The 26,592-nt window shown below is 40.0% G+C and overlaps 1 protein-coding gene and 1 pseudogene across 1 annotated transcript in view; one reads left to right on the plus strand and one right to left on the minus strand.

Moving 5' to 3' along the window:
- The window catches only part of ESRP1 (epithelial splicing regulatory protein 1), a 48,987-nt gene that overhangs the window by 21,606 nt on the left and 789 nt on the right, over positions 1-26,592 (minus strand). The window contains exons 2-12 of the mRNA XM_023746400.1: positions 25,829-25,841; positions 25,456-25,569; positions 22,598-22,712; positions 9,817-9,915; positions 9,627-9,681; positions 8,290-8,400; positions 8,034-8,166; positions 7,899-7,941; positions 5,687-5,988; positions 4,114-4,335; positions 1,751-1,949 (exon numbers count right to left, since the gene is read on the minus strand). Of these exons, the coding sequence (XP_023602168.1) occupies positions 1,751-1,949; positions 4,114-4,335; positions 5,687-5,988; positions 7,899-7,941; positions 8,034-8,166; positions 8,290-8,400; positions 9,627-9,681; positions 9,817-9,915; positions 22,598-22,712; positions 25,456-25,569; positions 25,829-25,841 (1,406 nt within the window). The remainder of the gene's footprint in view (positions 1-1,750; positions 1,950-4,113; positions 4,336-5,686; positions 5,989-7,898; positions 7,942-8,033; positions 8,167-8,289; positions 8,401-9,626; positions 9,682-9,816; positions 9,916-22,597; positions 22,713-25,455; positions 25,570-25,828; positions 25,842-26,592) is intronic.
- Positions 10,885-11,172, plus strand: LOC102423447 (annotated as a pseudogene).

Here is a 26,592-nt window from a genome sequence, read left to right on the forward strand (position 1 = left end):
TTTGGTTGTTGTATAAATAGGCAATCACCTAAAGTGAGTCGGCAGGAAAAGAACAGTCCAGTAGAACAGGCATAATATTAGCACAAACTGGAATTCTGACTTAAACTAAAAAATAAGCGAACTCTTTCACTAAAATGGCAAATGGCCAAATTTTAGTTAAAATTTTGGGAAAGTATTAATAGTAAAAATTTATCATGTTTATTATTTTAGGGCTTGTGAGGGAGAAAGGGAAGAAATGAAAAGTTTTATGAAGAAAGTGTAATGACCAGTTTTGCACCAGGAAGAGAGAAATAAAATGATATCACAGCAGAATTTGGGTTACACATGAAGGAGAAATTCCCTTATCTCATAATGCTCGATAGATTATCACTAAGAGAAATTGTAAAAGTTACTGACATAATCAGAGGCTTATGGACAGAATACATGTGACTAAGATTACTTTAAGATAACTACTTAGCCTAGCTGGTATGGCTCAGTGGATAGAGCATTGGCCTGCGGACTGAAGGGGCCCGGGTTCGATTCTGGTCAAGGGCACATGCTTGGGTTGCAGGCTTGGTCTCCAGTGTGGGGCGGGCAGGAGGCAGCCAATCAATGATTCTCTCTCATCATTGATGTTTCTCTCTCTCTCTCCCTCTCCCTTCCCCTCTGAAATCAATAAAAACATATTTTAAATATATATATATAACTACTTAAACCCAATCATAAACTTTTAAAACTTGATGCTCATTAGATCAACTCTTAGATATTCACCAACAGCAAGCAGCAGATAAATGGAATATTAGCATTTAGGAATTCCAAGGGGGAAAAAAAGGATTAAGCCCCACTGAATATTCTCTGAATTAACACTTACTGAAATAGGTTTCTTGATATAGATTTCTCTGTATTAGAAAGTAACGTTCTCTAACACTCCCCATCTTATTGGAATCAAGCACATCGTCCAGTTTGCTGTCTCCGTTATCTCTGGACTGTGTTCCAAGTGCTACATGCTTCAAACATACCCAACATGCCTCCTGACAGGTATGTTTTATTCAAAAGTGAAAACTGTCCAAAGATTCAAGTTTTAACACTCGTGACTAACCAGAACTTGGTCTTCAGACTAAAGGGCTTATTCCTCTCAAACGGGATTCCAGAGGGCTTGCACCCAGGGGCCAATGCGCAAGAGCATGTCTTGAAATTAAGCACTGATCCTGCGATCCAATGGAAACTTTGGCTAATTTATTTACGCATTTATATATATATATTTTTTTACTAACTTGCTCATTCCAGATATCCTGCAGAGCAAGAGAAATGCTCCCCAGGTTATCCTACCCAAAAATACTTAATGCTCAGTAACTTAGAAATGCAAAATGGGCATCCAATGACCCTTCTACAGAAAGCTTCCTGGGTTACAGGAGAAAAAAATAAAGATCCAGCCATACTTATTTTACCTTTAAATGCGTATTAAAATATCTACAATAGCCAGGTTGCCTCCCAGAGTCAGTGCTTATCTTGAGCACACTAAGCTTCAGAAATCAAGGGCTTATCACTGGAAAAGCGAGAATATAATTGGAAAGGAGGTATTTGTAGCATCTCTAATGATGGGGGTGTCCGCAACCAGGGTCTTCAATGATTCCCAGATACTACCGATTGCAGATGGGAAAGCCTACGTAACCACCTTGCCTGCCTCAGAAAGAACCAGGAACACAGAAAGCAGCTTAAGCACCTACCAGCATATAGCGTAGAAGAGCGCCAAGACCCAAGAAAAACTTACATGGTAACTTACATGGCGGCGGGGATAAGCCATTTCGATTTAAAGTGCCCCCCATTAACACAAAGTTCATCTCCTCAGCTGAACACTGAAAGACTTCAACATATCTGTCCTTCATGGTTTTTTTATGACACTTCTGTGCAGCCAAATATGCTCTGTCCGCAGACTTCATCTGGATAAAGGCATCTCCTGATGGGCGGCCCTGAGCGTGCGGGGGAAGAACAAACATGCAAAGTGACAATCACCCACAGCACAAACACGGTAGGCACAAAACCGGGGTGACAGTGTGCTGTACAGCACAAACACGGTAGGCACAAAACCGGGGTGACAGTGTGCTGTACTGAAATCTGACTGGCGTTTCATCCCCCAATGACCAGAATGGCCCGCAAAAACACGGAAGAAACAGTTTTGAGGGTTCATGGGAGAAAGTGATCCTTCTTGGTTTCCATTAGTTCTCAGATTTACAAAGGGTTGACGAGGTCTCCTTGTGACTGTGGTTTCAAAGTATAGGATTGTGTATTGGTATTGGGTCTTACACTTCTGAAAAATCCAATTATAATGTTTGATTGAGAAAAGCTGATAATAGAACGCGTACAAGAAACTGGATGAACGAGTGTTCTCTTTCGGCTCTCAGTTCTGTCCATCACTGACCTGCAACATCCCTTTCCCTTCTCCCTGCAGCCTGGGTTGGAATGTGGCCTGGGGCAAGGAAGGGAGACAGGAAATGGGCAGTGGCCAAGCACAGTTCAGGATGGGGACAGCAGTGCTACCAGCCTTGTCTGGAAGCCCTTCTCTCGCCTCTGCCCATGCATCTCCATCTTAAATCTTAGTCTAACAGGTGCTGATAGTAATTTTCTCTGTGACAAATAGCTTGCTAAAAATCTCCTATTTAGAACCAAGCTGTTAGATGTGTTCCACAGAACTGGAATGCCTTAGTTATATTTAGCATGGACATTTTATGGGGGGGAGAACAAGATACAATCAGCTTATAGGAATTCTTTCATAGTTACGGATTTCTTTAAAAGTCTCTCAGGGACTATTTAGTGCAAATGATTACCATGCAAGTTACCATACGAGTTGCCAAACCAGGGAAATCAGGGATACCAGGGAAACCCAGTCCAAGAGGGAAACCTAACATCTTTGAGGCAGCTTGTCCATCATCTAAGAAGCATTTCTCTCAAGTGCAATCACAATAGGTGATGTGGGTCAATGAGAGGCCAATCTGTCTACTGTTATTAGTCAAAAAGTAATAATAGCCCCTAGGTTATTAGAAATGGTGACTCAAAGAAAAACCAAACCAATCCCTGGTGAGGATTTATGGGCAATTGTGGGGAATTTTCTTCAAAAGGACTCTCACCAGTGAGGCACGCTGAGAGGGGACCTAGCATGTGCTGGTGTGGAAACCCAAGCAGGGGTTCAGGAGTTTCTGATTGCCTGTACCCAGTGACATGCACTTCCCAGTGAGGCAGGATTATGGTTTCAAATATGACCAAATCTCCATGTGAAAAGAGAAAGTGGAACACTAGCAGTTTAGAAAAATGTTGGTATTTCCAATACAAACCTATATTCAACCCATCATTGATCAGAAACATCTCATTTTCAAAGATTAATACAGCTTTGCTTTTAGTAACGAGTTGCAAAATTTTTAATTAGGACGACTGGGTTTATAGGTTTTGAGGATTCTGTCCTGCTTATGACAGCACAAAATACTGGCATATTGTCCAGCAAGAAAGATGATTAATTTTATTTAAACCAAAAATTAAGGGACACTAAGCCAGGAATGATTTTTAATATGCTTAGAGTGTATACTTGCATACCATAGAATTTGGTTGGATTTTGATAGGTTTCTATGAAATAATTCATTAATACATTTGAGTGCCTAGTATGTCCACATCCTATTCTAGGTGGTACAGATACTAGTCTTTATTGAGTTTGTACTTTACTGAATGTAATTTGATATATAACACACATACACGTTTTCTAAACAGTCTATGGATACAAAATACTCTTGAACAGACAAGCTCATGGGTACATATTGTCCATGATTGCTTTCACACTATGACAGCAGAGTTGCAGAGCTCAGTAGTTGCAACAATAAAATGTTGTATTAGACTGATATGTACTATGTGATGCTACTGAGAATTGGATGGATATACGTGATGACAGAATCAAACCCAAATTTGTATTTACCATAATGATGACAGCATTCTTTCTGGAGTTCGTCCTAAAGACCTCTCGCATTTATAGTTACATCCTTCCTGCAAGGCTAACTATAACACTGACAAACATTTGCACTCTTTTATGGGGAGAGACCCTTTGATGATAATAATAAGCAAATCAGTTTTCGAGTTAAGTGACTTTCTTACCTGGTGATTCAATACCATGTGAACTCCATGAGTTCGAATATCTGTGGAAAACTCCCCGAGAAAGTCCAGGATGTCCTCGATCGTGGCTGCATAGGGAAGACCTCGAAGGCGTATACAGTCTCTAACGTTTGTAGGGGGCACAAACTGCTGAGGTAGTACTGGAATAATGGGCGGGGTCGGAAGTGGAATGAGAGGAGGGGCCGAGGAGAATCGATTCAGCACCTGGACTCAAAGCAAAACAGAAGGGACTCAGTCTGCAGACCAGCACTGGCATCACTGGGGGAGGAGCCTGTGAGAAATGCATAATCTCAGCTCCACCCCAAATCTACTAAGTATAAATCTGCATTTTAACAAGGCCCCCAGGTAATGCATAGCATATGAAAGTTTGAGACGCACTCACGGAGAAAGGGCTTCATGCTTTGCATCAGGGCAAGCATGAGACCCACTTTTGCAAATGTGTGCTGAGGTATATACCACACACAGCACAAATTTGCTGAGATTAAGGACTCGTCTACTCGACAAACACATCATTATCTGCCTTGGGACAACTATCCTTAAAGTCTATCACTTTCATATATATCTGGGATGGCTACTGTAGCAATCTATTAGTTTCATTTTATTTAAGTACAACATTCCCTTTAATATTGCTTCACATTGCTCCAAACCCAAGAAGTATAAAGAGAATAACCCAGTAATGGAACCACAGGTAAAACAGTGACTCTGGATTATATTAAAATACAATGCCACATTTACAAAGCAAATAATACGTAAAGCAAAAAGATAGAACGGCAATGTAAAACTGAAAAAAATAATTTAGTGACCATAAAAATAACCGCTTAGCTTCCACATGAACTTTAGACACTGGGAAGACAGAGGATCTTGACTTTTAAATACATGAAATTTAGCTATCTTGAGAATGAATCAGATCAAGTTCGTTTTGGAGAAAAAAAACTGGTCCCATGCAAAATTCAAAGCTCTTGCAGATTTTTGTCTTAGTTTAGAACATGCTCACTATTTGATAATGCTGTGCAAATGCCATGTGTGGCATCCCTGGGTTTTCTGAACAATTTACCATTGCACACTTAATCATCCTATAAACTGAAAATATAACAATCAAGAGACTCCTGAAAATTTGTCCTAATTTCCTCACTCACCCCCGTCACAGTTGCTCTCTTAAGAGGTGACAAACAAACAAACAAAAATCAAAGAATAAACACAGCAAAAGATCAGCTGCCTCCTGCCCAGCCCCTACCCAGACTGACCCTGCAACCCAGGCATGTGCCCTGCCCAGGAATCGAACCAATGATCTCTTGGTGCATGGGTCGATGCTCAACCACTGAACCACACCGACCGGGCCAGATATATACTTTTGAAACAGAATACAAAAGAATATCTATAGCAGTACTCCAGTTATATAAAAACACCTGGTATTTTTGAATGTGTGTACACAAGCTAACCATGGCTATCATTTCGTTACAGAGTAAGATTTTATTTTAACAATGAATAGTGTAGGGTTGGTTCCAGAAATAAATAGAAATAATGCAAAACCACCAACATGCTGTTAAAAACCAACCTGCTGAACTTCAGCTGCTGTGCTCCTGAAGAGTTCAATGTATCTTTTACCCAACAAGTCCTTATGCTTCCTCAGTGCGTTCTGTGCATACTCCTCGCAAGCAAAGAGGACGAAAGCATCCCCTGTTGGCCTGCCATCTGGGTAGGTAACAAAGAGGATGCCTTCCTTCCCCCCAGTGATGGGGCAATGCTGTCCAAAGAAGGCCACCACTTCGTCAGCCGTGGCTGTGAACGGGAGCCCCCGCATGCGGACAATGACTTGATTTTCCTTGGAGAGAAACTGGGCTACCTCGTTGGATGTACCTAGGAAACACAAATATTAGGAAGCAGGGGGAGAAATGATTAAGGCATCAACTTCACCCAAGTTTGAAATGGTAAAATTCTTGGCAATGTCTTGGATTTGTAATGAAGACCCACACTCCCAACTGAGTTTCTTAATAACAACCCAGGAAAAAAGAATTCTCTTCCCACAGTCTTAAAACTTTCCCCCTACCATTTTCATAAGACACTTCTCAATTAGGAGGATAACCAGACAATTCAATTATGGTCTAGCCACTATATTCTTCTCATGGAGAAGCAATTAATCATCATGATGGTTAAGGGCACAGGTCCTGGAGCTAGAATGCCTGGGTCCAATCTTGGCTTTACCAATTTACTAGGGTACATAGGACTTAGAAAAATTGAACCTCTGTGACTTAGTTTCCCCATCTGTAAAATGAGGGTAAAATTACCTATCTCATAAATTATAAGTTATTATATATAAAGTACCTTAGTGATTTTTGTTATTATTTTCTGATTACTTCTTATTAAGAAAGATTAAAACATACTCAAGTACAGAGAATAGTATAATAAATATACTTGGCAGTTAGTTTCAACATTAAGATTCTGCCTAGCATAAAGCATTTTGTATAGTATGGCCATGTAGCAAATACTCAAATGCACATCATTCAAGCTCTACACTAGCAATATTTTCCCTTACTTATACTGCTCACATACCAGGAAATACTAGGTATTCACTTGAACATTAATAACTTTGCCACCTGCAACTTACAATCTTATCTATCATAGGACCTCAGAATCATAGCAATTCATAACACACTCTGTCCCCAACCAATATCAAACATTACTTTGGAAACACTATTAAACTTGAAGCTCTAAATTTGGAAGCCGTGGTTTATCTCAAGAAATAAGTTCGAGAACAGAATTATGCCAGCAAACTGTGTAAACCGGAAGCTGCTGCTACAAGTTCTACAATTGCAAAAATTTTTACCAGGGCTACATAATGCAGGGATACAAATGTTCTCTGTATTTAAGTGAAAGTTACCCTAGTATATTTTGGCAATAGGTATCAAAGGTCTCTTCAAAGACCCACCCGCATTCTTTGATTCAGCTAACCTACTTTTAGACATTCATCCTAATGAGTGGCACATACGTAGATACAAAAATATTCACTGTAACATACGTAAGAGTGAAGAGTTGGACATAAGCTCTAGATGCCCAACAGGGATGTTTAATAAAAACGTATGGTACGTATAATACTGAATAGTAATGAACATTTAAGAAAACTGAGTAACATAGGAAGATATTCAACATACTAAAAGGAGCAAGGGAGTTATAAAGCAATCTGAACAGAGCAATAGAAACTTACAGAGTAGTTGTACGTACAGAAAAAAATCTGTTGGGCAAGTCCTACTTGACATTTTTTATGCATCTGTTATTTTTAGGTTTTAAAGTTGCAAATCACCCACGAATTGGAGAAAGACTTACGCCATGTATCCTAAAATACCAGATGCCAAAACGCTACCATAGTCGTGGCCATTGGTGAATTAAGGAAATTTAGAGAAAAACTAGCAGCAGATATGCAACAATTCCAGGTATTCTACTTGGCTGTTTAAAAGTAGTTTTCAGACTACCTCATTTCTTTTAAGAACTACTCTTTCCCTTTGAACGTGAACTTTATATGACCCGTTCACTTTGTGTAATCCTACTTTTAATGGCTATTTAACTATAGTTGGTTGACTCAAGCCTTAGGGCAAGAGTTATGCATTACACTTACTGATACTATTGGATATTTTCTTCCTCCTATTAAAAAAAATTAACTTCTATGTTTCATTGGGAACTAAAAACTATTCAAGACACTATTTATCTAACCTTGGCATATAGGTCAAAGTTTCAGATTCTTATTCTAGCCACATTTTATAAAAGGCACTCACCACCAGCAATTTTAAGAAAATCTTCACCTGTTGCTTTGTAAACCTAAGAAAAGAAAAGGGAAATGAAGATATGGTTTCTGAGCCTCCTCATGTTTTGCACTCAAGATGTCAGGGTCTCAGGCTGTGAGGACGTACCTCTATGTACCGAGTCCCCATGTGATGTTTGTGCCTCTGCAGTGCGAGGTCTCTGTGCTCCTCGCTCACAAATCTAACCAGAGCCTCTCCATTCCTCCGACCCTGGGCATTCAGGCAGAGTGCTGCGCCTCCCCTTTAGAAAGATCAGAACAGGGAGCAGTAGGAAAAAAAAAATACAGTCAGGGGGAAAAATGATGGGCAACCCATGATCCCTTTGGGATTGTTAAGTAAAAAATAGAGATGAAAGAAAACCAACTTGGCAATATTGAGTCCTTTGAAAAATCTTGCAATATCTTGATCCGAAGACTGCCATGGCAAACCCCGGGCTCTGACTACCGTGTTGTCGTCAACAAGTTCCATCTTGCTGCTGTGGATCAAGCAAAACCTCAGGTTGCATGACTAATGCTGGGGCGTCTGACCTCTTACCCCCTGTAAGACAATTTGCCTATTCACACATGAAGTGTTATTCTTTTGGAGTGTGGACAAACTTTTAATCTTGCCTAATTTACCGTGTAAAATCAAAGATTATCTGGGCACAACTTAAAGTTATGTCTAGGTGGTTCACTATAGAAAGATAACTGGCTGTGCAGATCCAACACAGCTAGCTCCGCCTGCAATCCATCCATCAGCTGAGTTGCTGCTTGCCTGCCATACACTCGAAAGGGCCCAGGATCGGTTCTGAGAAAGCAGAGTTCTCCCAATATCCGGATGGCTTGTCAATTCAGAGCCAAGAAGGACAGGCTTAAATTCATTCTCAGAACTGGCCAGGACACCGACGGGTTTTAAACCCACTTTGATAGCAAAATTTAAGATGTGCATAAAGCTGGCAGCTAACCCACGACAGGAACGTGTGTGCACGGTCACAAGTCTGCCATTAAAATATCTCCTCTATCAAACAGGGGAGCCATCACAGAGAGTGTTCATGGAAATGCCCGGGAGTGCCCACACCCCTTAATGAGTCATTTGCAAACCACCTATGATATATTTTGAACACCTTTTGATGTTCTATTCCTCCCACATTCATATTTTCAGTACTCCTGGGACATCTTCCTAGTGAGTCACTTTCTCTACAACTACATAGGCCTCCAAGTCTCTCTGTGGGCAAAGATGCCAGAAGGTTCTGTTCATGTCAGGCACCAGGCAATCTCACACAATTCACTGCAGTGATTTACAAACTTAAATAGGTCTGCCTGTGATCGCAAACAGAGATACCACCGCCTCATACTCCTCCCCAGTTATTTCCTTTGCTTTAAAGTAGAAGCTGATAGAACATACTTTTAAATTATCTCAGGAAAGACCTTGTGAACTCTTGTAAAGCCTATGATTTTCCCCTTTGGGAGTTTTCCAGCGAGAGAATGGATAGTTCAGAGAGGCTATACAATAATCACAGACACAAACATATGCTGCTGTACATAAGGTCATAGTGACTAAGGATGCAAATATTTATTAAATGTTAATCCCGACACCCAAGCACACTTTAAGATAAACCTTCTTCTAGGAATGACCTGCTATTTGAAAAATGGATAGCCAAAGTATAAAGGAAGTTAAGTGTCACAAAGTGAATGAAACAAACCAAAAGGCTCAAACACTTACCAAGTGCCACTTTCAAATTTGTAATTGACTCTCTCTGGGTCTGAAAACCTGTGATCTAAAAATGAGAACACACACGTCATCGTTTTAGCTATTAGAGAGATAGGCCATGGAAGGAAATTCAAAAGTATAGGTGAGGGAAGGAGGGTGGGATCAAACTCTAGGTGTACGTTGTTACAACGGCGATACTTACTGTAAGGCTCTGAAATCATTGCTAAAATTATATTCCCCATTTCTTCAACTTGAGAGGCTCCATACCGGGACACTGAACTATTCTTCTCAAAATTTAAACCTGGGAGATTAAGTCAAGGAAGCATTTTGGGGAGGTAAAATGAGGTTGCTTCTAACTTCAAATGAAACACACAGCTAAGAAGTGAAGTAAAACGTACCCAGATGGACAATTCTTTAAAATCTCAGAAGGGCTGCATTCCATCAGCTTGGACTTCACCCACACTTCCTGAAGTCTCCTACCTCTCCTATGTAAAAATGGCCAAATAAACCCTGTCCTGAGGTACTACCAGCAACAAAATTTGTTTGTTGAGCAGTAGTAAATGCATCAATACTGAGACTTTTGTTGAGTTTCAAACCATGAAGTATTCAACAAAATTAATAGAACTCTTCATCTTATATATCGTTACAGCACACACAAGGCAATGACTATGCTGACATAAAGATATGGTTATGTCCGTGAAGATCATCAATGACTTTTTTTTAAAGCCTAATGTTAGAAAAACACACCTCAAATTACTGATGACACTATTTTTGGGGATGCTACCTCTACTCAAAACTTCTCTTCTGAAAGATTTTTCGAGTCCCAGAGTATGGCCTTCTTGCATGGCAGCAAACGCTTGTCCTTTGAGAGCAATTGCATTAAACAATTCAAGCACTCGCGCCAACACTGGCCAACATAGCTCTTGATCCAGAAAGGAGATTGTTTGGGTAAGACAGGAAACGTGGCTTTTAAGAAATACATGCCTCAAATTGGGTTTGAAGGTGGAACCCAAAAGAAGAGTTCCATCAAGTCTTATGAATTTGAAATCTCTCTAAAATAAGCATGTATCTTTGTTAAGATAGTTACCTTTAGAAGCTAACAGTCATTGAAGTGTTTGTTTTTTAAGTTTCAATGCTATAGTCACACTTGTATTATGCATAGATTTGCATCAATTTTATAATGTAGTACAAGTCATATAACAATACTGACTGGCCCCGTGTTCCAGTCAGCCTAGCAGTCCTGCACGCCTCTAGCCAAGACTTCACCAAAATGCCATCTCAAATGGAAGACGCCATGGAAGTCATGATGTTCACATTTCACAAATTTGCTAAGGTTAAAGGCTACTCAACAAAGGAGAACCTGAGAGTACTCATGGAAAAGGAATTCCTTAGATTTTTTTTTAGAAAATCAAAAAGGCTATGGCCAAATAATGGACCTGATCCAGGGCTGAGATGGCAGAGTGGGCTTACAACGTTTTCTTTTTCACTAACTGCTGGGCTTACCCTCGCATGCATTGCCTACTTTGTAGTGCACATGAAGCAGAAGGGAAAGAATTAGGCAACACGGAGCAATTACTCCCTGATTAAGATTTCTCCTAATAGTCCTGGCCGGTATGGCTCAGTCGGTTGAGCATCTTCCCATGCACTGAAAGGTCTCCAGTTTGAGTCCCAGTCAGAGCAGATGCCCAGATTGTGGGCTCGATCCTAGCACTACGGTGTCGGGTGAATTTCCCGCCAAAATATAAGATGGCGCGTTAAAATGCCTATATCTTTTGAAGTATGGGTTCGATTGAAATGAAATATTTGGTAATACGCAGTTACAATCGGCCCGAGTTTACACGTTTCCCGCACTCCACCGCAAATCTATATGAACCGAGTTTAAGACGGCTCCCGCGGAGTACGCGCAATTCACGCGAGCCGACTTAACTCGTTTCCCGCAACCCAAGTGCTAGTAAGGGGCATGCAGGAGGCAGCCAATCAATGTTCTCTCACATCAATGTTTTTCTCTCTCCCTTGCTCTCTGTCAAAAAAAAAAAAAAAAATCAACAAAAACATATTAAAAAAAAAAAAATTTTTCCCAATAGATCATTTAAGCTGCCCCACAGCTTACCCTGTTTAAGGATTTAATGAGTTGCTTAGGACCATTAGAACATAAATCCAACCCCCATTTGACAAGATAAAAAAAAGTCAATTAAAGCCAGATAAGCTTTTTTTTTATATTGCTTACTTCCTCTTGCCCTCAAAGCACACATTTCTTTAAAGCAAAACAAAAACACACCATAACACAATGAGACTCTATTTTTTCTCAAGTTTAAAATGAAAACAGTGACCAACAGGTACAGTATGTAAAAAATGTTCAACATCACTAATTACTGGAAAAATTGAAGTCAAAAAAACCAAAACCATAATGGTGACCTCACATCTGTCAGAACAGATTTTATAAAAAAGACAACAAATAAGTATTGGAAAGGATGTGGAAATAAAGGAACCTTCATACGCTGCTGGTGGGAATGCAAACTGGTGCAGCCACTATATGCAAAACTATATGGCAATTTCTTTCAAAATTAAGAATAGAGCCATCATATAACCTACCTACTCCACTTCTGGGTAATTATCCCAAGAATACTAACACTAATTCAAAAAGATATATTGCACCCGTGTTCATTGCAGCATTATTTACAATAGCCAAGATATGGAAGCAACCTAGATGAAAGGATAAAGATGCGGTACACAGAATTATTCAGCATAACAAAGAAAGAAATCTTGCCCAGCTGGTGTGGCTCAGTGAGTGAGCATTGACCCATGAACCAGAAGATCACGGTTCAATTCCTGGTCAGGGCACATGCCCAGATTGTGGCCTAGACTCACAGTAGGGGGAGTGCAAGAGGCAGCCAATCAATGATTCTCTCTCATCTTTGATGTTTCTGTCTCTCTCCCCTTCTCTCTTCCTCTCTCGGAAATCAATATATATATATATAAAGACAGAAATCGTGCCATCTACAACGACATGGAGGGACACAGGGTACCATGCTAAGTGAAATAAATCAGACAAAGAAAGACAAGTACCATAGGATTTCACTCATTTGTGGAATCTTAAAAAAACAAATAAGCAAACAAAAACACACAGCATAGATTTCAGGGAAACAGACTGGAGGGGAAAGGGTTGGGAGGAGGGCAAAAGGAGTGAAGGGGACAGATTGTATTGTGATGGATGATAAGTAGACTTACAGTGGTGAATATTTTGTAGTGTATACAAATATTGAATTATATTGTACAGCTGAAATAAATATAGGCTTGTATACCAATTTTATCACAATTCAAAAAACTAAAAGAAATAAAATAAAGACAGCCTACATTTAGGGTGGTGGCTATTAGCATATTTGCCTTATTTTATAATTTTCTGACTGGTATTTTATAAGGATAAAATATGAAGGCAGCTATTAAGAAAAAGTTCTTAGATACTATTTTACTTCAAATGAAGAGGACATATACAATGTTAAAACATTAGAGAGTCCTTGCGGGTTTGGCTCAGTGGCTAGAGCGTCAGGCTACGGACTGAAGAGTCCTAGATTCGATTCCGGTCAAGGGCACATGCTTGAGTTGTGGGTTCAATACCCAATAGGGGGCATGCAGGAGGCAGCTAATCAATGATTCTCATCATTGATATTTTTTTTTCTCTCTCTCTCTCCTTCTTCCTTCTCGGAAATCAATAAAAAAAGTTTAAAAAAAAATTCAGAGAGCTCCATTCCACCAATCATTAGAGCCAATCATCTGTAGTTAATAAGTAATACCCTTTTCCGTTCTCAAGTCAAAATCTCCTTTCCATTTCAACCCCCCTCCTAAGCCTCCTCCTTTCTTCCTTCCTCCAGTAGAGACCCGCCCTGCTAGGCAAATTCATTTTTCTCTTGTCCCTCACCAGCTGCATGTCTCTGCAGTTACATATACCACGTGTACAAATGCAGCCATGTGGTCTTGGCACTACCCCACCAAGTTTCAGCTTATCTGTAAAGCATAAACTGTAATCATCTTTAGTTTCCTGGGGTTGTTTTTCTTGTTTGTTGGTTGTGTGTTTTTTTTTTGGTAAAGATGAAATGAGATAAAGCAAGCAAGGGCACAAAGCAGGCATTTAATAAGTGATATCCTTTCCCTTTTTTCCTAGAACCATCAGGTGAACAACTTTCCCATTATAACCCATTATTTCATCACACTTTGAGGGTCACCTTTATGACTAAAAAATCTGAATTCACCAGATGCGGATTTGGATACTCATAAGATAATCATCAGGCTAAAATGGTAAATAATTTCTGCAACACACACCTGCGCAATCACTCCCTTTACATCATCTAGTTATGAAACAAATGTGCTGCTCACTGAAGGATTAGAAAAATCAATCCCAGGAGCTATCTGAGCAACAGAGCAATGACCACCTATTAGAGTCATTAAAATGGTCACCTGTGGAAAGGCTGTGCTATCCTATATAATAAAGGGTAGGTAATATGCAAATTGACCCTAATGGTGGACCGACCAGAACGACCACTTGATCAGTCACTATGAGGTGCACTGACCACCTCTTGGCCCCTCCCCCTGACCGGCAGGCTCTGATCGCCCAATGGCAAACCGGGAACGGGGGTGGGGGTGGGGTGGATAGCAGCAGGGGGAGGAAGGAGGAGCTGGCTGCAGGCAGTGGTGGGGGAGGGGGGAATGGCCCTGATCGCAGGCCAGGCCTAGAGACCATACCCACACACAAATTTCATGCACCGGGCCGCTAGAATATGGAAACAGGATAGAAAACCAAAATCAAAAGATAGATACTTAAAAAAAAAAAAGAAAGAAAGAAAGATAGATACTTTGGGGAGATGACTGCCCTAAATTTTCTGTGGAGGAACAGGGGATCAGGGAGGACTACTTTAAGGATCCTTACAGAACTAAGAAAGATTAGCTGTGACTAGCCATAGTTTATCATACAAACTTTGTTACTGCTGAATAATCGTTTGGAACCCTGCAATTCTAGTAGAGTAACATTTTCAGCTTTGTCAGGAATGAATGGAGGAGAGAGAAAGATATCCAAGAAATGGAAACCAACCCTATTGGATAAGCCAGTTTCTCAACCTTGGCACTACTGGCATGTAGGGCAGAGAATTCTTTTTGTTGGGAAGGGGTTTCCTGTGTACTATAGGGTTTCCTGTAGCCTGCTGGCTGCTACCCACCCTGATTATGATTAAAAATTTCTCCAGACATTGCTGAATGTCCTCTGGTGGGCAAAACCCACCCCAGGTTGAGAACCACTGGGAAAGCTAACAGTTCCCAATAGCTCCACCTTCCCCCCTTCACCATGTATTGAACTGTCAGAAAAAGCTCTCTCATGTTAGAGGCCATTACTGGACAGAGATTTTAAAGAACATTGGCTGAACATCATCTATTTCCTCCTATTTTTGCAATAGCCCTGCCAACAGCAAAACCAAACAGGTGAAGAAACTAGAATTTAGAGAATTGCTGTAACTCACCCAGTCTCCCAGCTGGTAAGTAAGGGAGCTGGAATTACAACACACCCCTGATGTGACGATGGGTACTTGATTCCCTGCACCAAGACGCTTTGCCTAATTTGTTTTGAGCAATACTTTGTTGTGAGAAGCTTTCTACATGTATGTGTAAGAGCCAAGGAAAAGAGAGCAAACGTAAAGTATCCTGTGTAGACATAGATTTGTAGCTAAAGAATTATTTTACTGAATTCTACTTTTTGATTAAGAGAATGTTCTCAGAGATGTAAATTACAGCATAGGGAATATAGTCAATAATATTGTAATAACTACGTATGAGGCCAGATGGACATTTGAGACGTCAGGGGGGCCCACTCTGTAAAGTACATCATTTTCTGACCACTATGCTGCAGATCTGAAGCTAATAAAGCTAATACAGAATAATACCGAACGCAAAATGTACTTGGGGAGGGGCATGTTCTAGACATTTGTCGAACTTGGTTCCACATAACATGTGCCAACACGTTTCTCTTCAAGTCATCACACAGTTCTAAGCTCCTAATTTTTAAGTCACCTAACCTCCTGCATACCCAAACTACCTCCTTACACACACACACACACACACACACCCTCCCTCTCTTTTGGAAGGTTTGCTCCATTCATAATCCTTACCAGAATTTAACATGAACACATGAAAGGAAGTAAGAAAAAAGTTTCAGTGCCAATCCTTTCCCCTATCAATTTATAATTATATATTGAATTGCTGCACGTCTGATCTTGAGGGAAGGCAAGATGAGTCTGTGCCTCCTGATTTATGGCTCGTCATGCAACTTACTCATCCTGCCCTTGAGGCAGCTTCAACAGCACCGACAGGCTCAGCCAGCTTTGCCGTGAGGAAACGAGGAAGGGTAAAGCCACGCAGGTGGGAACAAATCTAACATTTCAGGCTAAAATTGAGCAAAGGGCTAGTTACACAGAGTTTAGAAGTCCAGAGACCTTGCTTCTATTTGAACAAGAGAGTTATTTTCTTTAGTGCCACCGTTAGTGAAACAGATTTCAGGATTTAACCCACACTTTTATTAGCTCAAAGTAGACTTCAGAGAGAGCAATTTTACGAAGTTCATTAGCTTATCCACGCAAAAGATTGACCTTTTCCAACTGCCTGAAAATGGACAAATTTGTTTATAGAAGGCCCAATTTTTACTTCTAAATATCTTTTTAAACCAAACCAAATTTTTAGTTGATATCTAAGAGAATCACACATATAAAACAACACACAGTGGAACAATGATGTTTAAACTATATATTACAATTTAAATATCCTAAGTTATAATTGGACCCCAATTCAAAATTTCAACTCAAAGCCATTTTTGCCCTGCCAGAGACCCCTCAAAAACAAGGGTGTTTCCCTTTTATTTGTAGTATAACACACCTGACTATATTGCCAGGCATATTACAATAAAATACCTATGGCAATAAATAAAAGAATAGCAAACAAAATATGTCAAGAGAAAAGCTGAACTACTGCTCCAACTAAGACCTGAATTTCCTACAATTATGTAAAGGAAAGAAACAAGCGACAAATTCCCCTGAAAATTTAAAAATAAGTTCTATAAATGATCTGCTATACTTACTTTAAAATGAGCTTTGAAAAGAAGTCAATCAAGAATGCCTATGTATAAGAACATAACTAGGAGCCAAGGCAAGAAAAATGTCTTTATACCTAGAATAAATGCTGGGAAAATAACCTTTAACTCTATTCCTCAGAAGCTTACTCTTTCCAAGAGGAAAAAAAACAATGACATCGACCCTAATAAATATTTCTTCAGGAGGTGTTACTGTAAGGAAGCACCACATGAATGTCTAACAAAACTGACAAGTCAATTACATCCTGAAAGAAAAAAGATGGAAGTAAGGACTAATGCAACAAAAGAGACCAAAATTTTACTTTAGAAAAAGCAATTGATACGGGGTAAATCAGGGAAGGGAGATTCCATGATAGTAAACAAGTCTTCTAAAGCCGTGTTACACCAAAAAATTATCCTGGAATTCCCAACTCACACCGTACAAGTAAATTGTAATTAAAATAAACCACAGGAAATCAACATATCTCTGAGTGCTGGCCAAGAATATACAGTATTTCTAGTCCCTAACTTATTACAGACCACAAACCAGAGTATTTGCCGATTTGGCTCACATCATATCAATGTGATGCCAAAGATCATTTCTTACCTCTCTAGCTAAAAAGGTCACTCCTAACCCAGCTTAACTGTGCACTTGGTAAGATTTAAAAATCCCCTTCATACGCTGAAAGGTACTAAGGAGGATTCAATCCTTCCTTCACTTTTCAAGCAGGGCAGTGACGCCTGTGCGATTGCAAAGGCCCAGTTCAATTAGTCAGAACAAATAGGCGCGTAAGAGCGGAATGAACGACACTCAAACACAGAATATTCTACAAACAGAGAAGTGAAATTAACCCTGAAATATACCGGTATTAACATGCAGATAAGGCTTTAAAAGGTCATTATCCAGTCTCACACGAAGTTAAAAAAGTTTTAAGGGCAAAGCAATTTAGACATGATCTTAAATCAATAAGGAAGTCCTTTTCAAAGTTTTTGGCAGCTGTTTTTCTTCATCAGAGACATCCAACAACCTGGTTTGAAGGATCACAGTCAACCTTGGAGGGTGTGCAGCAGACCAGGCACTGGTTAAGGGGTTGCATACAATGTCTCATCATTCCTTACAACAGTCATGCCCATTTCAAGATGGAGAAACTGAGGTAGAGAGGTGCAGTAAATTCACCCCCTATGAATTCAACTCCTGAGCTCATGTTCTTAAGCACTCTGCTATATATGAACACCGTTAATATATGAAAAAACAGGCCAATGTCACTGTGTTAGTAGCATGCGCGCGCGCACACACACACACACATATCCTTTACCCCCATTGAGAAGTGGTAAAACACGTATAAACACAGACTCACACCTCTACTAATCCTTGGATGGGCAGGTTAAGAGTGGTTTAGTGATTTTTTTTTTACCCTGATAATGAAAAGCTGCATCAATACAATGGTATCCTATATAATAAAAGCCCAGCGACCAAAAGGCAGAACGACCAGAACAGCCGGTCGACCAGTTGCTATGATGTGCACTGACCAGCAGGGGGCAGACACTGAACGCAGGAGCTGCCCCCTGGTGGTCAGTGCGCTCCCACAGTGGAACGCAGCTCAGCTGACCAGGATAAATGGCCCTCCCACAGCAGGCCTATCCCCATAGGCCATGCCCCTCACTAGTGCACGATTCCGTGCACCGGGCCTCTAGTTTGCTAATGTCAAACTGTACATACAGATGCAATACCCTACCACTGAATAGAATTTTAAAATCAACTTCCTTTTCCTGCTGATTAGTTTAGTATGTGCTCAGGAGGCACAGAATGTAAATTTATAAGGGAGATAACCTACTTAAAATGCCTGCCCCACCCTCAAAAGATCTGTATACGTTTTAGAATATTACTCCCTAGTTAACGAGTAGGACTTTTACAACAGATTCAGGATTAAATGCTGGTGGCTCCTAACTAACAAAAGATAAAACCTCTAAGCCTCAGTTTCCCCAGCTGTAAGAAGGGGTGATACCACCCTCCACTGGGCACTTGTGAGGCTATTGATGGGGTATATAGTAAGCACTCAACAAACAGTTCTCTTCTTTCACCTGCTCTCCTTACAGGCCATACTTTATTAAAGTAAGTTCTTAGTAGAGGCTTGGCAAAGTGGAGTAAACAAAACAGGAGAGGGTCTTGATTAATCAGAGTAATAAATCAGTTCACCAATAACAAAGCTAACAAAAAATAGGCCAAGAAACCAATTCTATCCAACATTAGGGGGAATAAAATACAGTTACACTTTTTGAAAACTGGGTAACTCATTTATGTAAATAGTCCCACAAGCAAAATGTCCTATTACCAGGAGACAAGTAGTATTAATCTCCATAAGGGACCTAAGATAATTTCTTCCCCCAAACCAAACAACAGATTACAGGGGCCCCAGTCCCTATCACCACACCCTCACCACCTCACCTGATTAAGTAAAAACCTTACAAAATGCCACCCACAGTTCACCTACTAAGGAACTCTTCTCTCCAGCTGGGACCGCATAACTCAAAAAGCAGGTAACAACCCTGCCACTGGCGTAACTCAGAGAGGCCCAACACTAACACCAGGAGTGGCTTTAGAACCAGCACAAAAGAGGAAAATAAGTGCTAAAATAAGAATCAGAACTGCATTCAAGAAATTCCTAATACCCATTCTCTTATCAAAGTAGCTACACTTTTTTTGTTTACATAGCACCTGATAGTTTGCAAAGCTTTCATTTGGGAATACCTGAGATAAAACGGAGGCTCGGAGAAGACAAGTGACTCTCTCCCAGGAAAGCCAAGCTGCGTATTCGCTTGTCCCTTCCCAGGGGTTGGCAAGAGCCGCCCTCCCTTGCTGGTTTACCTGGTAGAACAGGTAAATCCTTCAGGAGCAAGTGACTCTCCATCTACTTGGCAAAACCACCAAGGATGTGTAATGACCATCTTCACCGTTTCCCAATTTAGTGCCAATGCCATATTACAAAGGAAAATGTCTAGTGGTCTGAAAGAATAGGACAGCTCTTCAATGCAGGCACTGTAGAAATCCTTTGCAGAGATAAGGACAAGTTGCTAGTCAAATTTGTATACTTGCTTTTTGACCTGAGGAATTGGTTTGGAGGCCTGCTCAGGGAAATAATGATTCCTCTGAAAAGGAGTCACAAAATAATTGATCACAGTAGCAAAGTAAAACAAAAGTCACTCCTAGGAAAGCTTAATAATATTTCTTACCTGCTAAGTGGGGGGGAAACATACAAGTAAACATTAATAAACACACTTACGATTAAAATCCACTTCTTGGTTGGTAGTGAAACTATAAATCTAAGACTCTCCCAATGTAAGCCAAAAGAAACTAGGCTTTAATTAAGCTATTTTTAAAGAAATATAAAATTCCCTAGTTTTTTAAAAAATATATATTTTTATTGATTTCAGAAAGAAAGAGGGATAGAAACATCAATGATGAGAATCACTGAACAGCTGCCTCCTGCACAACCCCCCTACTAGGGATCAAGCCCACAACCCAGGCATGTGCCCTTGACCGGAATTGAACCCAGGACCCTTCAATCCCCAGGCCAATGCTCTGTCCACTGAGCAAAACCAGCCAGGGCCCTAATTTTTTTAATGAAGACATTATTTAATGGCTATGAGATCCTTCCTAAAAGTTCACATGTGAAATGCCTGAAATGGAGCCTGACCTAGCTTCATTCACAACTCATGTTATATTTAATTTTCATCTCCATGGCATTTGAAAAAGAACCACCAACAAAATAGTTATAGAATTAGGATTTTAAAAAATGACAAAAAATAATTGGCACAGAATCCTACCCATTCACCTAAAGGTCAGATAATGCAATGTTTTATTTTTAAAAGTAACATGAACAAGTAAAAAGCCCAGTCTACCATATTGAAAATGTTGAATAATAAACCCGAATCTTATATAGGTGAAACTCTTTAAGAAACCAAGAAGAAAAAAATGGATGGACTTTTAACAAGTTTTCCCTAAACTATCAACACATTAAGAAAACCAAAATACCTAAATATAAAAAAAAATTTGTAGCTATGTAAATTTTTACTAGTATCTGACCTATCAGCACTAGGGAAAGAGTTTCTTTGCTTAAAGAAGAAACTGAATAGTCAGAGATAAAGGATTCCTAACTGCCTTTCCTACTCAAACTGTCTTTTTCTAAATTAAGGTAACTTATAAGAGTTTTCCTCCACTAGTTTTTCATTTACTTTTTAGAATGTTTGGTTCTCTCTCTTGTGCCAGTGCATCAGATAGGTTAGCATTTGCTATGGACTGAACTGTGTCCCTCCCCAAAATTTCTATGTTGATGCTCTAACCCCCAGTGTGACTGTATCTGGAGACAGAGTATTCAGGAGGCAGTTAAGGCCATAAGGAAGGGGCCTTCATTTATTAGATCTGTGGCCTTACAGAGAAAAAGAAATATTTCCCCCACTGCTGCCCCACCCATGTGAAACCCAGAGAGGAGGTAGGAAGAGCCCTCACCAGAAACCATCCTCCTGATCTTAGGCTTCCCAGAATTGTGTTAAGTCACCTGTCTATGGTATTTGTTATGGCAGCCGGAGTTAACAAATACAAGCACTCAAACCAACAGAACAAAAAGTAAGAACTTTTCTGCTGTCCCAACTTTCGAATGAAATTCTTACAAAGAATTCCCGCAAAATGTGCTTATTCCACCCTTCTCCCAGCACTACTGGGTACTAAACCGGCTAACCAACATCTAGCTACTAACCAGCTAAACCAAAACTGAAGCAAACTGCTTCCAGGAAGAAGGCAAATAAAATTTAGAGTTTGACCCACTTACAAGTGCTTAGGAAAAATACGCAAACCTTTTTCAATCAAGAAAAGAAATGTTAAAATAAATTAAAAAACCAGGCTTTAGCCTGGCCAGCATGGCTCAGTGTTTGAGCACTGACCTATGAACCAATCGATTCCTGGTCAGGGCACATGCCCAGGTTGCGGGCTTGATCCCCAGTGGAGGTGTGCAGGAGGCAGCTGATTAATGATTCTCATCATTGATGTTTCTATCTCCCTCTCCCTCTCCCTTCCTGTCTGAAATCAATAAAAATATATTTAAAAACAAAACCAGGCTTCAGATTAAAAAAAAGAAACACAAAGCCAGGCTTTAGCTCCTGAAAAAGAATAAGAAAGTTTAAGAAGAAACACCTATAACCCACAACTTCCTGAAAGCAACATGAACCCAACGTCATGACAATTCTCATAGTGGCTTTGGGCGTGTCACCTAACCCTTCTATTACTCAGTTTTCCATGATATGTTAGCACATGACTGCTTATTAATTAGCACTTTAAAGAGTTACCGGATTAAAGATGATGGGTCATTCATGATTATAAGACTTGTGATTATTAGATTTACTTTTAAAGACATAATGCATTAGATACACTACCTTGGTAATACAAAATTTGGGGGTAAAAAAAAAACAACCTCACTTTATCTCAAAAGATGGCTGATTGCTCTAGTGGAGTTGCTCAAGACAGTCAAGAACAAGTGGTCTTGGAATTGGCATCAAAGAAATTAAGTCTTCACATTCTTCAATTCATCAACCACCAAGAAGACCCAAACTACTCCCATAATATGAAACTCTATTCTACTCTAGATGTGTTCAACTCACAAAAATTCATCTAACTAAATCACTATTAAAATTCAGCAAATTATAAATACTTTAAAAGATGCCTATAATTGCACTAGTTCTCATAGCACATAGACAAGTTTAGGACAGGCCATTTTCATCCATACGCTGATAAAGTTAAAAATGTTTTAATGTGTGTTTTTTTTGCGTTGCCATTTTTTCCCTGCAGCTATCCTTTCAAATGATACTGGGGTAGCCACTGAAAGGATACACTCTGTCATTGCTGCAACATCCAGTTTATCAATATCAGGTGAGCCAGGGCAACACTTCTTGAATTCTTTTCGAAGATCAAAAAAGGAATAGAAGCATTCAGGCAATAATACATTCTGAGGAAGGACAAGGTATACATTGTTAACTAGATGAATTTAGTTTACTGTTTCCCTAATAACTATAAATCTAAGGATTGAGTGTAAATATATATTTTACCACAATTTTTTTAAATGGAATGTTAGGGTGCTTTTATTTTCTGTTATAGTATTGTATCTTATATACAAGTCTCATGGGAAAAATTCATCTTAGTTTAAGGCAATGGATTATAATGCTTATGTTCCATTATTCATTCCATTCAAAACACTTCTAATGCTGTAATACATTTGGGCTGTTGTATTTTTATATAAAATACAAAATATAAATTCTGTTTGATAAAACTACACTCTTTTGCAACTTGAAATCATTTTAATCCACTTGTATTTTCAGCAGCAAACCAGCCTTCAGTTCTCATAAAAATGCATATGTTCACAATGTATACCTAAACATAGGATTCAGTTAGAAAACGTAGTTTTAAATACTAGGTTCTAATAATGCATATTTTCTGTACCAAAATCACATTAAGATAGTGAATTCCTGATTACCTGAAAAGAATTATTTTTGTGCCAAATTACAGTGCCACATTAGTTTTCCTGACCATTATTCTGGCTATACCTGAGAAGTCAAATTAGACTTAAAGGAAAAGATACCATAAATCTCCAAGACAACGGAGATATAGTTACCTGCTATTCTTAAGTACCACTCTTAGGATTATCATACAAAGCAACTGTCTGGGCAAATATTACACTATTGTTTCTTCTCTTCCCTACCCCCCCCCTCCCCCGCCACCCCAGGGGACCCTCATTGAATAACTTTTGAAGATTTTTTAAAACTGAATTTAGATTTTTCTTAAAATTTTGAAAACCTCTCATTGTGTTTACTTATTGGGAATTTCTCATTTGTAAATTAGAAAATCAAGGAAATAAAGACTTTTTAATGTTTGTAACCCCTAACATTTATGCCATAATGAATGTCTCCATATAACTTTCCTTTTTTGGATTCTATTACATGTAACCTGCTCATACTATATTTGAAATAGGGTTATCACTGTATTATGGCCAGTTTTCAAAATAGTTACCAAAAGAATCATGAATCCTCACAATTGCTTACAAAAATGCTCACTTAAAAGCTATTATTAATGACAATAACGCCCATATTTAACATAAAATATCGGTTTAAATAGTTGCATCTATTTTATTTAGTACTTACAGAAGATATTCATATTATTAAATTATAAAGTAGGCTAAAAGGTTTGTGCAGTGTGAATGCTCCTTGTAAAAATGAAGCTTTTTTTCTTTACAAAAATCTGAAAGAATATATCCAGATATGTTCATATTAGAGAAAAATACTTAAAATATATTCTGAGTGGCAGGATTATTTACTTTTCTGTTTTACCATTTTCTCTACTTTTCCTTAACGAATGGAATAACGTTCATTATGATACTAAATTGTTTTATTATACTAAATTAATTGTTTCTGTTTTCTTTCATCAAAATCCTAATACAAGTGACTCAGGAAAATGTCTGTTTTTCTCTGGAGGTTTTCCCATATCCAAGACAGCCTATCTAAGATAAGAAAACCAGCTGTTTCTCTTCAGCCCAACAGGGAAAGGATTAAGCTTTATCCTACCTCATATGAGTTTCGGGGGTGGGGGAGTGGGGGGGGGTGTGGAATCCTCAAATATGTCTATCTCTGGATCAAGGGTATAGCAATTGGTCTAGCATTTAATTAACAAAAAATACTTCCCCTTCTAATCCAATAATTACTAAGGTTGCTACAAAGGGAGTGCTTTCCTCAATCCTCAAGACATAGGAACTTGAGTTTCTCCTTCAAACTTTAAAAAATGATCACTGTACATGTATTTCTTCCCTTTTCCCTACTGGAGTAAAAAGAAAGATCTGCATTGACTACTCAGTTGCAACATCAACTGTCAGTCTAAACCTTTCATTGCAAGAATCGCCCCGTACAGTTTCCCTAAAAACATATTGCTTCCATCCTTTCAAGTTAGAGCTCAAGCTAACTAAGTTGCTCAGATGAACTATATTAGCAAAGATTGGCTACGCTGGGTCGGCTATCTATGCTCAAACCCTCATTCTTCCCGGGGAGAGAAACCACATTATATCTATAGTAAGATTGTGCTTTTTGCACCCCATACTCTCTTCCATTATCAGAAAGATAAGCAAAGGTGGAAAGATGGGGCTGACCCTATTATTTTGATACAGGATCCAATCAGTTTTGAACATTTACTTTAAGTCAGAAAAGCTCACTATACCACAATTAACGTTTTACTTTTGAAGTGCAAGCTTCTGAATGAAATTATGAGAAATATAACTTAAAAAGTTTAATTGGACTTTTTTTCCTTTGCCCCTTCCTTCCTAAGATAAAGCAATTTTCATGTAGATGGGAATATTACAGAGTATTAAAATACAGTTCTCTCTTACTTGTAGTTACTTTTAAGTGTCAAAAGTGTAGCTAATATGCATCAGAAAAGGGAGACTGTCAAGCATTTCAGAAACTTAACATAAACAAAACTAAAACTTTTATTAAGTCACCAAACTTTATCTCTAAAAATTACTGCGATCTCAAACATCTCTATGAAAGTGCTGTGAATTTTGTATTGTGGTAAAATATACTTCACCCAGATATGTAACATTTTATCAATTGCAACAATGACTCCCCATATGCATCTCTTCAAAATCGAGAAAACTGGGTAAACCATTAAAAACAACAACAAAACCTCCAGTCACCAGCCAGCACTCTTACCTTCTTGGAAGCCTCCGGATGCAGGATTTGCCTGACATGAAGCTGCCCATCAGTACAGAGACAGAAAGAGGTTCCTACCCCAATATTTAGTTCATTGCTCACTGACTGGTTAAACTGAAAAGAACAAGACACATGATGCAATTGATGCAGGATTTACAAACTCTGCAAAGTGGCCCCACTTGGCGATAACCAGAGAAAATCGAACTGCCTGCTGCGGAAAGGGACACCGCCTGGGGTCGGGGGCGGGGGGGGGGGGCGCAACTTTGGGAAGACCAGGTTCCCACAAACTGCCCAGCTTCCTTAAATAGGAACGCTCTCCAATCAACCTCACGGAGGGAGAATTCAGTACATGCACCCTACCATCCGTCCGTACCCCCTTTCTGTGTCTGCGAAAAAGCCAAGACTTTTAAATCAGAGGTCTCGTTTCATCAGCAGATTGCCTTCAGATTACATCATTCCCTGGTGTTCCTTTTTTTTTTTTTTAATGGTTGGCTGTTCTAGGCTTAAGGAAGATGCCAGTTGGGCAATGTGGGTGGATGGCTACACAGACCTCTGGAAAGTCGGGTAACACGCTTCCTGAAACACGCCTCAGAAATGATGACTTTCGCCTTTTATCATGGGCAACTCGCCAGGAGAGCATCGGACCCGCACCTGGGCACCGGGGTTCAGCCCCGCCTCCCAACCCCTAGCAGGTCAGGACCCCGCAGCAGCCGGGGGTTAGGTCAAGAAGGGGACCGATTCCACCTCTTTTCGGTGGCCCAAGAGGCACCCCCGCACGTCCGGGCCCGCCAACCCTCCCCGGCGCGGCGCTCCGACCAAGGCCACCGCAGCAGCAATCATGGAACCGGAATCGAGCCCTTGGGAGCTCAGAATCCCGCACCCACGCGTGGGGGCGGGCCCCGGGTCGACACCACAGCGCCCCCTGACCCCGGGCTGAGCCGCAGGCCCACACCCCTGCAGCGGGCAGGGACGTCGGGGGTCAGGGCCGGGGAGGTAGGGGCGCTAGGATTCAAACTCGTTCATCCCCCGATGGGTAAAACCCGGCCGATTCTCGGGCCCAGCACACGACTCGGGAAGCAGCTGGAAAGCCAGCGAGTTCTGGCCCAAGACCCCGAAGGGTCCGGGAGAAGAGGAACA

The sequence above is a fragment of the Myotis lucifugus genome, unplaced genomic scaffold (genome assembly GCF_000147115.1).
Source record: "Myotis lucifugus unplaced genomic scaffold, Myoluc2.0 scaffold_673, whole genome shotgun sequence".
Classification (NCBI taxonomy): Eukaryota; Metazoa; Chordata; class Mammalia; order Chiroptera; family Vespertilionidae; genus Myotis; species Myotis lucifugus.